General features: G+C 38.2%; 1 protein-coding gene across 1 annotated transcript; it reads left to right on the top strand.

Moving 5' to 3' along the window:
* The first annotated feature begins 1,030 nt into the window (after positions 1-1,030).
* LOC120026136 lies at positions 1,031-11,675 on the top strand. The gene is made up of 17 exons (XM_038970960.1): positions 1,031-1,124; positions 1,448-1,492; positions 1,986-2,297; positions 2,440-2,490; positions 4,711-4,749; positions 4,946-4,981; positions 5,072-5,125; positions 5,509-5,562; positions 8,086-8,118; positions 8,433-8,462; positions 8,831-8,884; positions 9,557-9,649; positions 9,809-9,824; positions 9,934-9,965; positions 10,076-10,180; positions 10,466-10,506; positions 10,651-11,675. The coding sequence occupies exons 1-17, from the start codon at positions 1,067-1,069 to the stop codon at positions 10,741-10,743; spliced, it is 1,146 nt and encodes a 381-aa protein (XP_038826888.1). The 5' UTR covers positions 1,031-1,066; the 3' UTR covers positions 10,744-11,675.
* Positions 11,676-12,139: the final 464 nt, after the last annotated feature.

The raw sequence follows: 12,139 nt of genomic DNA, 5'->3' as shown, positions 1-12,139 counted from the left end.
AGTTTCTTCTACATAGTGGGAATAGTGAACTTACTCTAGCTTCCTTCTGTAGACGTACACTCACAGGAGCTCAGCTGCTCAGATGAACAGGTCAAAGTTCACCAGCTGAGGTCAAAATACAATGGCAGTACAGTGCTACAGGTTCACAGTTTAGATCCATATACAGTGAGCCTTCTGCAGTCTCAATGCAGGGTAAGAATACTATTTCAATGGTTGTAAACCACGTACTGTTGTGCCATGACTACCATGTTCCTCTTGGGATATTTTATCATACTGTTTGTTGTCATAAACTATTACATGAAGCAATTAAGGAATATATTATCTCCTTAATTCCCCATACTGTTGCAGTATGAGGTAATGGACTCAAGATCCGTAAATGGATAGTATTAGATTTAGTCAATTAAGCCCTTTTCTACTTAGCCAGAGTCAGACTAATTCATGGAAACCAAGTTGAAGGTAGTTTCGCAAGTTATAACTAGTGCTAACGCTAGTTAGCAAATAAACCCCTCAATTATTCTATTCTCACAGACATTCCTCAGCTGACAGTGAGTTCTGGAGTCATCAGAGAGACAGAATCAGTTCAGCTGAGCTGTCAAACTCGCTCATCCTGTCCGCAGACACGCACAGGAAAAGAGCTGCACTCTTGGGCAGGTCAAGTATTTCCAGCTGTGATCAAAGTGACATGTTACTACGGTTTAGAGATCAGAAAACTCAACCACAAATACAAATACAGTTGTCAAAAACATAAAACCAGAAAGTCAATGACAAATCTTTTACTCAGACAGACAAGTTAGTTTGTTGGTTTTGAAAATGTAATTGAAGCATTCTAATTATGCAACATATCACCTGTTAAAGACAAATAGCCCGAGAGAACAAACATAGTGACTGAGAAACTATTCTGAATGTTCCTCTGCAACGTTAGCCACACTTTCCGTGTGAGACTGGTTTCTGCTATCTGTGGTTTTCCTGTGAACAAGCTCCACATCTACTTCTCTATTCAAACAATCCTCTCTGACAGTTACCATCTTCTGTGAAGTCAGACTAACAGTCTGTAGCTGTCTGATAAATGGCGTTGTTCATCCCTGATATGGCTGGCCATCTGTTTTTGGTCATCCTCCTTTTCGGTGAGTTATTCCTCCATTCCAAGTTCCATCATCTGTTAGTGCTACAGGATTCTCTCTCCTCTTTTAATATTTTACTTCAGGAACTCTTTATATATTTCTGAATCTCATGGCTGTAATAATTGTGTCTTATTCTATTGATCATCTTATTGCTGTATTTTTCTGTATCGTTATATTTTGTTCAGATCAGAATGACTACTGCTTGACATGTCCATGAATCCATTGTAGTATATGATACTTTACCAACTTCTACAAAGTGTTCTTGTCTCTCATGCTTTTTTTGAATGGTACATTTTCCTGATCAAGACCTATTGTGTTATTTCCAGTCACCTTCCAATACATCGAAGCCCAAGGTCATTACCAAGGTCATTGTGAGTGTTTTTTTACTTTTACTAAATAACAATACCATCAATCAATCAAAGTTATCTTGTTAATCCAAACTACATAATTGTAGATGCATTGTTATCATCTAATGGACAACCGTGAATTCATTGTTTTTCTTTTTCAAACGTAGATCAGGTGCTGCAATATCTATGAGTACTTAAACATTGAAAATGTATTTATAATTAAATGACAAATGACACACTCCATCATCCCCCACACCATACAAGCAAGCAAAATAGTCCATGCGATTTCATTTCATTTCACACGCAAGAATGTATGGAATTAAGTGAAAGGAAATCGCTGTAAACACACAGCACACATGATTAAATGGCACTTATAAATAGGCATGATATCAAATAAGACATGCTGTTAGTTAATATAAAGAGAATGACAGGCTCTAGTTTAGTAGAGTGTCAATTGTGATATGTACATTACATTCAAATAGAGTGATGCAAAAAGGATTCTGTCCTTTCCTAACAGATCCAAAACCAGACATTACAATCAATTTTGATGAGGACCTCACCATCGTCTGTTTGATTCCTGGATCCATCAGTCCTGACATCACCTGTAACCTGTATGTTGGAGAGGAGAGTCAGCCATCCTTCACAGCAAAGATCAAGAGGAGAAAAGCCCCCTCAGCATCCGGACAGCAGTTCTGTCAATTCACTCCAAAACATAGTGATCTGATCAGTGGTCTACAGTCAGTGAGGAGTAAGGAGGTGAGCTGTGACTACAGAGTGAGCTCAGGACCAAACTCTCTCTCACCACGCAGTGATGGGTACAGCTTGGCACGTGAGTCATTATCTAAACAAATCTGTCAGGGCTGCAGCTCTTCATGATCTGACTCACATTGATTTAAAATCTTCTTAGTGTTACTATTTTCATTCTGACCCACAAACTAAATGCCACATTTCAATCCCAAAAATGTTTTTAGATCTGGTGGGAGTTCACATTAGGGATCCAACAACTAAACCCTTTCCAACAGGTAGGCTACACATTTGTTTCTTTTTTTAAATGTACTTTGTGGTGCTGCTTATGTCTGTGGCGGTCTCAAAACTTTGTCAGCTGGTGATTGTCAAGCAAATAACTGTCGGTCTCACAGTAATTGACCGTTAATTAACATAAACACATTTAGCATCTCCTGTCTTCCACACATAGCCGACAAGCAATTTTAAAAAGTCTCATAAATCCATGTAATATAGCCTACACCTTCACAATAAATCCATTATTGATTGTAGACAGGTCTGAAGAAGCATGATATGAAGAACATTTCGTCTATTTCAGAAGAACAGAATAGCATACTGAGTTTTTCTTCTGTTAGGTCCTGATGTGGCTATGACAAATGGCTGTGGGCTACACTAGTTAATGTAGCAGACAAGATTTGCTTATAATTCCGTGGTAATATTTTATATTTTGAACAATACAATTGAACAAATGCTTAATTTAGAGTTATTAATTATTATTATTAATTAATATTTCTACAAACGATGGGCTACATGTTTAGATGTTTAATACATTGCAAGGCTGAATGATGAGACTCTCATGATGATTTGAAAAAAGTTTGTTGAAAGGCATGATCTCTGCTCTGTTTTTTGCGCAGGCTGTACAGACTCCAAAAGTCTCTCATTCACAATTTGACAAGCACTTGATAATGCCTCGAATTCCACGGTGGCATCCCCTATGTGGCCGTAATGCACCATAAAAAAATCCATGCCTTTTGCGGCCCGGAGTGCTGCGTTGCGCCCTTCTCCCTGAGTGTGCTGCCAATCCAAAGCTCTCTCACTCATACGGCTCTTTGTCACATGATAGGGTCTTTCACACAGGCTACAAGTTAAGACAGACACATCGGGGACGCAACTGCGCGCCCTTATCCAATTCCGAGGTGCCTATTGAAGATATTGGAAGAACTGTCCACATTGCCTTTTCGTCAGCCTACAAGATAGGTTGGCCTAACGAACAGCAAAAGCACTAGCCTATGTCAATCTACTATCTCCATAGTACAAAAACCGACCTATTCCATTCTGTGCAAGAAATAGATATACCAAACATAGTCTGGGACAGTTATGCGATGCGATAGATCCCAAATTAATACAACCGCTAGCATCAAATAAAATATTTTATGCAATGTGTCTGACGCAACAGATCAGAACGTTTAGCTTAAAATGTTGATAAACTATTGGGCTATTTCTTCACATTATAAGCGCAGCAATGTGCACATGGTAGTAGGCTATAGTGCTGCTGTTATTTTATAGCAGAGCTCATTACAGCAGTAAGAAAGGCCCTGGTTCTACTTTGCCCCTCATCATCACAGTGAGTCTGTCACGTTCCTGACCTTATTTCCTTTGTTTAGTCTTTGTTTAGTTGGTCAGGATGTGAGCTGGGTGGGTATATTCCATGTTATGTGTTTTCATTGGTTTAGGGTTGTCTAACTAGCCTGATATGGTTCTCAATCAGAGGCAGGTGTTTTACGTTGTCTCTGATTGGAAACCATATTAAGGTAGGCTGTTCTCACTGTTTGTTTGTGGGTGATTGTTGCCGTGTCTGTGTTTGTTCGCCACACGGTACTGTTTTCGTTCGTTTGTTCACGTCGTTTATTGTTTTGTATTTTGTAAAGTGTTTTTCGTCTTCGTTTAAATAATTAAAGTATGTATTCAATCCACGCTGCGCTTTGGTCCGATCCTTGCTCCTCCTCAGACGAGGAGGATTACGACGAGCATTACAGAGTCCTACAACAAGTGTATTGGTCCTCTAAGGGACCGTCTTTGCAAATACTGTTTCCAATTGTACATTCAGTCAAAGGTCTGGGTGTCAACAATAATGTGCCACTTGATGCTATTGTGAACATGTCATCTTTCTGTTGACTGAGTTGTGTTGTTTTCTAACTAAATGATGAATAATTCTTGTGTAATCAGATACACAATTAACTCGTCTTGCTTCCCAGCAGGTTCGACTGTTAGTTCTACTTTGACCCCCAACACCCCAGTGAGACCAACTACCAATAGGACCACTAAATGTAACTTAGTTTGCAGTTAAACATTTTCTGTTCTCATAAATTCACTAAAGCTCTGACCGGTTCATAGCTGCTTGTAATTCCAGTCCAGATTTGTGTATTTTTGTCCATCTGATTTGTAGGTAATGTGTAGTATACTTATCTTTTTCTGCTTAATTAATGACTTTCTTGTGTAATGAGTTCTCTTCTCACCAGGTTTGACCTCTCCCAGTACAGCACTGAATCCATCACCAGGTGTGTTAGTCATCTTTACCTAGTTAGCAGATAGAACCGAAAGAAATAGAATTGCTTAATGTTCCTCGGGTTTTTGTACGTTTTTTTCAACAGAAATTTGCCTCGTTATAAAAAAAGAGGTTGATACTTGATTCATTAAATCAACCCATTTATATACTATATTTGTGTATAATTAGAATGACTTTCCTTGCACCAGGTTTGACTGTTAGTTCTACTTTGACCACAAGTAAAGGTAAGTATGGCCACTAAATTTTAGTTTAGTCTGTGATAAATTGTGTTGTAGTTGTTGATAAAGGGTATCTCTCTCCCATGTGCACATTAGGTCAAAGCTCCACAGACATTGTTTTGAATTCAAACAGTCCAGAAAGTGTTCCAGGTACGTGTCCTTCTCTAGCTACCTACCTGTCTTTTTTAGACAACTGAGACATGCAACCTCACAATTTAATGCCACATTTTCTGAGATCAAATGTTAAGATGTAGTATTGACCCTGGGGATACAAGCTAATGACCTTCCCAATGTCACCAAACAGCTGTGCAATTATTGCAGGCAGCAGTAAATGTGGCTTCTGGAATGGGCGTTCAAATACGTTTTCCAATTGTACATTCAGTCAATGGTCTATATTTTAACAATAATATGCCATATAATGAAATTCTGAACATGTACTCTCTCTACTGACTGAGTTCTGTTATCTGACAAATAATAAATACCTTTATACTTGTGTAATCAGATATACAATCACTTTTTATTTCTCCCAGCAGATTTGACTGTTACTTCTACTTTGACCCCTGGCATCACAGTGAGACCAACTACAAGTATGTAGGCCCTAAGTTTAGCTTAGTAATTCGAATATTTTTGTTCACATTAACCTTTCATTGCTACCCATCCCGGATCTGGGAGCATCCTCATCAAAAAAGCTGACTAGCATAGCCTAGCCTAACGCGACAGGGATATCATATAATATAATTTTCATGAAATCACAAGTCCAATACAGCAAATGAAAGATAAACATCTTGTGAATCCAGCCATCATTTCCGATTTTTAAAATGTTTTACTGCGAAAACACAATATGTATTTCTATTAGCTAACCACAATAGCAAAAGACTCACCATTTTTCTACCGCATAGGTAGCTATCACAAAACCGACCAAATAGAGATATAATTAGTCACTAACCAAGAAACAACTTCATCAGATGACAGTCTTATAACATGTTATACAATAAATGTGTTTTGTTCGAAAATGTGCATAATTGAGGTATAAATCATAGTTTTACATTGCAGCTACCATCAAAAATATCACCAAAGCAGCCAGAATAATTACAGAGAGCAACGTGAAATACCTAAATACTCATCATAAAACATTTATGAAAAATACATGGTGTACAGCAAATGAAAGATAAACATCTTGTGAATCCAGCCAATATTTCAGATTTTTTAAGTGTTTTACAGCGAAAACACAATATAGCATTATATTAGCTTACCACAATAGCCAAACACACAAATGCATTTATTAGCAGCAAAAGGTAGCGATCACAAAAAAACAGCAAAAGATATAAAATTAATCACTAACCTTGACCAACTTCATCAGATGACAGTCTTATAACATCAGGTTATACAATACACTTATGTTTTGTTCGAAAATGTGCATATTTAGAGCTGCAAACCGTGGTTATACATTGTGAATATGTAGCATCGATTCACCAAATTGTCCGGAGCTATTTTGGACACTCACCTAATCTGACCAAAGAACTCATCATAAACTTTACTAAAAAATACATGTTGGACAGCAAATGAAAGATACACTAGTTCTTAATGCAACCGCCGTGTTAGATTTTTAACAATAACTTTACCATAACAAACAGCTTACGTTATAGCGAGACAGCGCCCGCAAAAAGGGTGGATAATAGGACTAAACATTTTCCACAGTGTCACGATCGTGTGGAGGATTGACGGACCAAAACGCAGCATTTGGAAAATAAGCCATCTTCTTTTATTTTAGAAGAAGGCAAAACGAAAACAAAACACTTACGAACTTAACCAAAACAATAAACGACCGTGAAGCTAATAAAACGTAGTGCACACACAGGCTACAAACGTATAACATAGACAATTACCCACATCAAACGAAAGCCTATGGCTACCTTAAATATGGCTCCCAATCAGAGACAACAGAAATCAGCTGTCTCTAATTGGGAACCCATTCAGGCAACCATAGACTCTCCTAGACAACTACACCCAACATAGACACAGCTAGACACATACACTCAACACAAACCCATACACTACACCCAACACCCCCTTTACCATATAACCACCCAAAACCGATAAAACACAAACATTCCCCATGTCACACCCTGACCTAACTAAAATAATAAAGAAAACAAAGAATACTAAGGCCAGGGCGTGACACACAGAAATACGAAATAACATCATAAATTGTTCTTACTTTTGCTGAGCTTCCATCAGAATCTTGTACAAGGAGTCCTTTGTCCAGAATAAATCGTTGTTTGGTTTTACAATGTCCTTCTCTCCTGTCGAATTCGCTCCACAAGGCTAGCCAATGTTGATGACGTTCCCAATTTCTCTCGACGCAGAGAACGGAAAACTCCAAAAGTCCCATTAAACGTTGAATAAACTGATGAAACTCGGTTGAGAAAACCTACTTTATGATGTTTTTCTAATATGTATCAAATAAAAACAAAGCCGGAGATATTAGCCGTGTATACCGAACGCTTATCATAAGGCAATATGGAGGTACTTCCCGCGCACTGGTAGACAAAGGAAATTCTGGTCACGTCATTCCAAGAGCTCTTGTTCAACCTCAGATCAAGCTAGACACCCCATTCCACCACATCTAGTGGAAGGCGTATGCAGTGCATGCATATCGATAAATATAAGGCAATTCAATAGGCAGGCCCTGGAACAGAGCATCGTTTTCAGATTTTTCACTTCCTGTCTGGAAGTTTGCTGCAAAATGAGTTCTGTTTTACTCACAGATATAATTCAAACAGTTTTAGAAACTTGAGAGTGTTTTCTATCCAATAGTAATAATAATATGCATATTGTACGATCTAGAATAGAGTACGAGGCAGTTTAATTTGGGCACGATTTTTTCCAAAGTGGAAACAGCGCCCCCATATTGACAAGAAGTTTTAATTCAGTAAAGCTCCAACTGGTTTACAAGAAAAATATACCTATTCATATCTGCTTGTCCTTTCAGTCTGTAGGTAATGCATTGGCTGCTTCTAACTTCCTTCTTAAAATGACCATAGTAGATATGAAACAAATTTGATTAATACATTTGTTTTTGTGTAATATGAGTTCTCTCATCTCACCAGGTTTGCCCTCTCCTTTGACCCCCAGCACATCAGGTGTGTTAGTCATCTTTACCTAGTTAGCAGATAGAACTTAAAACAAATAGAATAGCTTAATCTTACCCAGGTTTTTACTCACAAACTTCCCCTGATTTAAAAAAGAGGTTGATATTTCATTAATTAAATCAACCCATTTAAATACCTTTATTATTGTATAATCAGATCCAATGACTTTGCTTTGCATCAGGTTCTACTAGTTCTACTTTGACAACTGACACACCAAAGAGTCCACATGATTTTAGTTTAGTGGCGTGATAAGTTGTGTTCTGTGTTAACTGTTATTAAACAGTCTCTCTCTTGCATGTTCCCAGGAGGTCAAAGCTCCACAGAAAGCATTCTGGGTAAGTATCCTTCTCTAGCTGACTACCTGTCTTTTCCTACACAAATCAAACAACTGAGACATACCACCTCACAATTAAAATGTTGATCAACTCTTGAGATGTGGTATTGACCCTGGGAACACAAGCTAATGACCTTCCCAATGTCACCAAATAGCTGTGCAATTATGGCAGGCAGCAGTGGGTGTGGCTTCTGGGTTGGGCGTTCAAATACTTTTTCCAATTGTACATGCAGTCAAGGTTTTAACAAATTATAAAATAGTGAACATTTAATATTTCTACAGAATCAGTTGTGTTCTACTGACTCAGAAATAATGAATACCCTTTGTCTTGTGTAATCAGATACAGAATTAACTTGTATTACTTTCCAGCAGGTTTGACTGTTACTTATACTTTGACCCCTGGCATCACAGTGAGACCAACTAGTAAGCATCGCTTAGATGGCTATTTCATTTTTGTTCACTCGAATTCACTAAATCTGCAACTGGTTTACTCATAAACCTATTCATCGCTGTTTGTACTTTCCCTCTAAACTGTTCTACTTTTATTAGATATGAAACATATTTATTCTTCTCCTACATCAGGTGTGTCGGTCATCTTTAGTTAGCAAAACTGAAACAAATAGACTACCTTTATCTTACCCAGGTTTTTGTATTTATACTTTTTTTATCACACATTGGCACACAGGAGGTCAAAGCTCCAAAGACAGCGTTGTGAATTCAAAGTGTAAAAATATAGTTTTGGATAAGTATCCTTATTTAGTAATCCCACAGCAAAAATGCACTTGTCTTTTCCACTAGCACTGACTTTGCTGATAACTACTTAGTTGAGGGAACTGGCTACGATTGTGATATGTTGTTGTCTCACCTAGCTATCTTAAGATGAAATAGCTGATGTAAGTCACTCTGGATAAGATCGTCTGCTAAATGACTTAAATGTATAATATTTAACTGAACTGTCTTTTCTCACACATGAAAACGGAAACATTTTCTAAGACTGACAATAATATGGTATTCTAACACCTGTCTACCGTTTAAGTATTTACTTTGGGATTTAGAGCTAATGACCTCTCCTGATGACATCATGTCACCAAACAGCGGTGCAATTATGGCAGGCAGCAGTGGGTGTGGCTTCTGGAGTGGCTGTGTTCCTGATGGGATTGACAGCTGTCTATCTCTGCAGGAGGACCAGTGAGTACTTCTGATTCTGTATATCAAATATTTTTCTAACATTTTCCTTTGTCATATTAATGTAAGTGCCTTTGACATGGGTTAGTCTATCAACTCCTGTTGGTGATATTGTATAGGGTATGCTACATTCAATATAATATGCTCTAATTTGTTTTTCAGAGAAACATTGTCAGAGGTAAGAATTCCCCTTGTGAATATGATGCATATTGTATCAACCTTTAGTTCTGTATTGTCCATGATGAGATGTTCTTACCACAACCTTCTTATACTTTTATGTTGTACAGACCTACAGCCAGACAGGATGATCACAGCCAATGTATGTTCCAAACAAAATACATCAAGCACTGCACACACTACTAACACAACTACACACATGCATGTACAAACACATACTGTCGTTACATTTTCATTTTGTTTCTGTTGTAGGTGATTTGGTGATGGGAGCTATGAGCAGTGCAGGCATGTTGGATTCAAGGGATGCTGGGTTCTATTCTCTCATCACCTCTGTACCGTCCACGTGTTTGCCCTCAGGTGAGTTTGTAACAGAATGTCTTCTGTCCTTGTCTTCCCCACCTGGCACGTGAATATGGGACCCTCAGCACAATAACACTTTGTCACTTAATGTCAACTATACTAACTTAAAACATAAATAAGGTGTTAGGCAGAGCATCTTGAAAGCGTGAGAACAGAGCTGTAGGGTGGTTTGAGACAGGAGGAGAAGTGTGAAGTGACATCAAGAACAGCAAAGTAACACACACACACACACACAAATAAATACACAGAAACTCTAACTCAGGCTCCCTCTGTGTTGTACAGGCCCTGTTGAAGAGAATGGACAGTCATCTGAAAAAGACCATGTAAGTTCAGAATCACCCACTGTGTTTGGTGATTGTGAGCTACTCTCAGTTTCAGATTGATGCTACTTCCTTTTAGAATACATTACATGTACAGTACTGTAGATTCAAGGGACTGAAGTTTAACTGTATGTTTCTTTTCTCAAGTCTGATGCGTCCCACGTATACAGCTCAATCCTCGACAGACCAGCAACCTCAGTCCAGCCAGATGGGTTGTACAGTCTTCTGCAGACACACTGAAACTACACTACTGGCTCTCTGTATGTCTCACAGAAATACTCTTTCTTTCAGGATGTCCTTTATTTATCATACATTATGCTACCCTAAATAAGTATCTAATACATCTACTGCAGTACCATTTCTAGGCATAAGCGACATAAGCGGCTGCTATCCCTTGGCAAAATGTGTAGAATTACAGGAAATTAGCTTTAAAACTGAATTTCTTTCTTCAACCCCATGGCACAATGAGTAGAATTGTAGGACATTAGCTTTAAAGCTGCACATGTTTCTCTCCCCCGCCATGAGGGGGGCCACTAAAATGTTTTCCCGCGAGGTGGGCAAATCTAGCTTAGGGTCCCCAAAATGCTAGAATGGGCCCTGATCTGCTGTAGCACACATGGACACCTGGTTTCTGTTACATGCCTATCCATAATAGTGGCTACTGTGTTAGTTTTTTTATTTGGGGGTGTTGGGTGGGTTCGGGTTTTACTCCCCTTTAAAAAATATAGTATTCCCCGCCAGTAAATGCTAAATGTATACTGTATTTAAGTATATTCTGTTATCTGTGTGATACCTCCTTCCATAACGGTTGGAAACAATTTATGAAGTAAAATCTAAATCTAAATATAATATTTCGGTTTTAAAAGTGTTTACATTGTTGGCAACATCAGATCATCAGAACTTAAAAATGTAGATTTTCTAAATGCTTTTCAGATCCTACATCTGTACATTCTGTTTCGATACACACTTGAACCCAGTGGTCAGGATGGTGGATCAGGCAATGGGGGAGGGCTGTTGAAAAAAGGGGTGGCTCCCCCTTACCTCCTATATAACTCCCTCTTCTATAAGACCCTTGAGGTACAGCAAATAAAAAATCCTATGTTTTTTTTGCTCTGTTTGAAATGTTCTCTACAAACAAAAAAAGTAAGCAGAATAAATTGACTTCAACCATTCCCTCGTCTTTGTTAGCATTTGACAATATTTTGATTTTGATCTTGATTATACAAATCAAATCCAATTTTATTAGTCACATTCGCCGGATGCAACTGGTGTAGACATTACAGTGAAATGCTTACGATTCCCTAACCAACAATGACGTTTCAAAAAAATATGGATAAGAATAAGAGTTCAAAGTTATTTGTATTTGAAGAGCAGCAGTAAAAGAACAATAGCGAGACAATATACAGAGGGGTACCAATACAGAGTCAATGTGCGGGGGCACCGGTTAGTTGAGGTAGTACAGTTGAAGTCGGAAGTTTACATACACTTAGGTTGGAGTCATTAAAACTTGTTTTTCAACCAGTCCACAAATTTCTTGTTAACAAACTATAGTTTTGGCAAGTCGGTTAGGACATCTACTTTGTGCATGAACCAAGTAATATTTCCAACAATTGTTTACAGACAGATTATTTCACTG

This window comes from Salvelinus namaycush, chromosome 2 (assembly GCF_016432855.1).
Source record: "Salvelinus namaycush isolate Seneca chromosome 2, SaNama_1.0, whole genome shotgun sequence".
NCBI classification, from domain to species: domain Eukaryota; kingdom Metazoa; phylum Chordata; class Actinopteri; order Salmoniformes; family Salmonidae; genus Salvelinus; species Salvelinus namaycush.
Note: the sequence above shows the minus strand (reverse complement) of the source record. Positions and strands in the feature narration are given on the sequence as shown.

What these genes read in the sequence shown, in the direction of transcription:
- LOC120026136 (XM_038970960.1), top strand. Translation starts at nt 1,067, where the DNA reads ATGGCGTTGTTCATCCCTGATATGGCTGGCCATCTGTTTTTGGTCATC. An exon ending in AGCACTGAATCCATCACCAG is followed by an intron (nt 4,750 to 4,945) that starts GTGTGTTAGTCA and finishes TCCTTGCACCAG; the next exon opens with GTTTGACTGTTAGTTCTACT. An exon ending in GTCCACGTGTTTGCCCTCAG is followed by an intron (nt 10,181 to 10,465) that starts GTGAGTTTGTAA and finishes TGTGTTGTACAG; the next exon opens with GCCCTGTTGAAGAGAATGGA.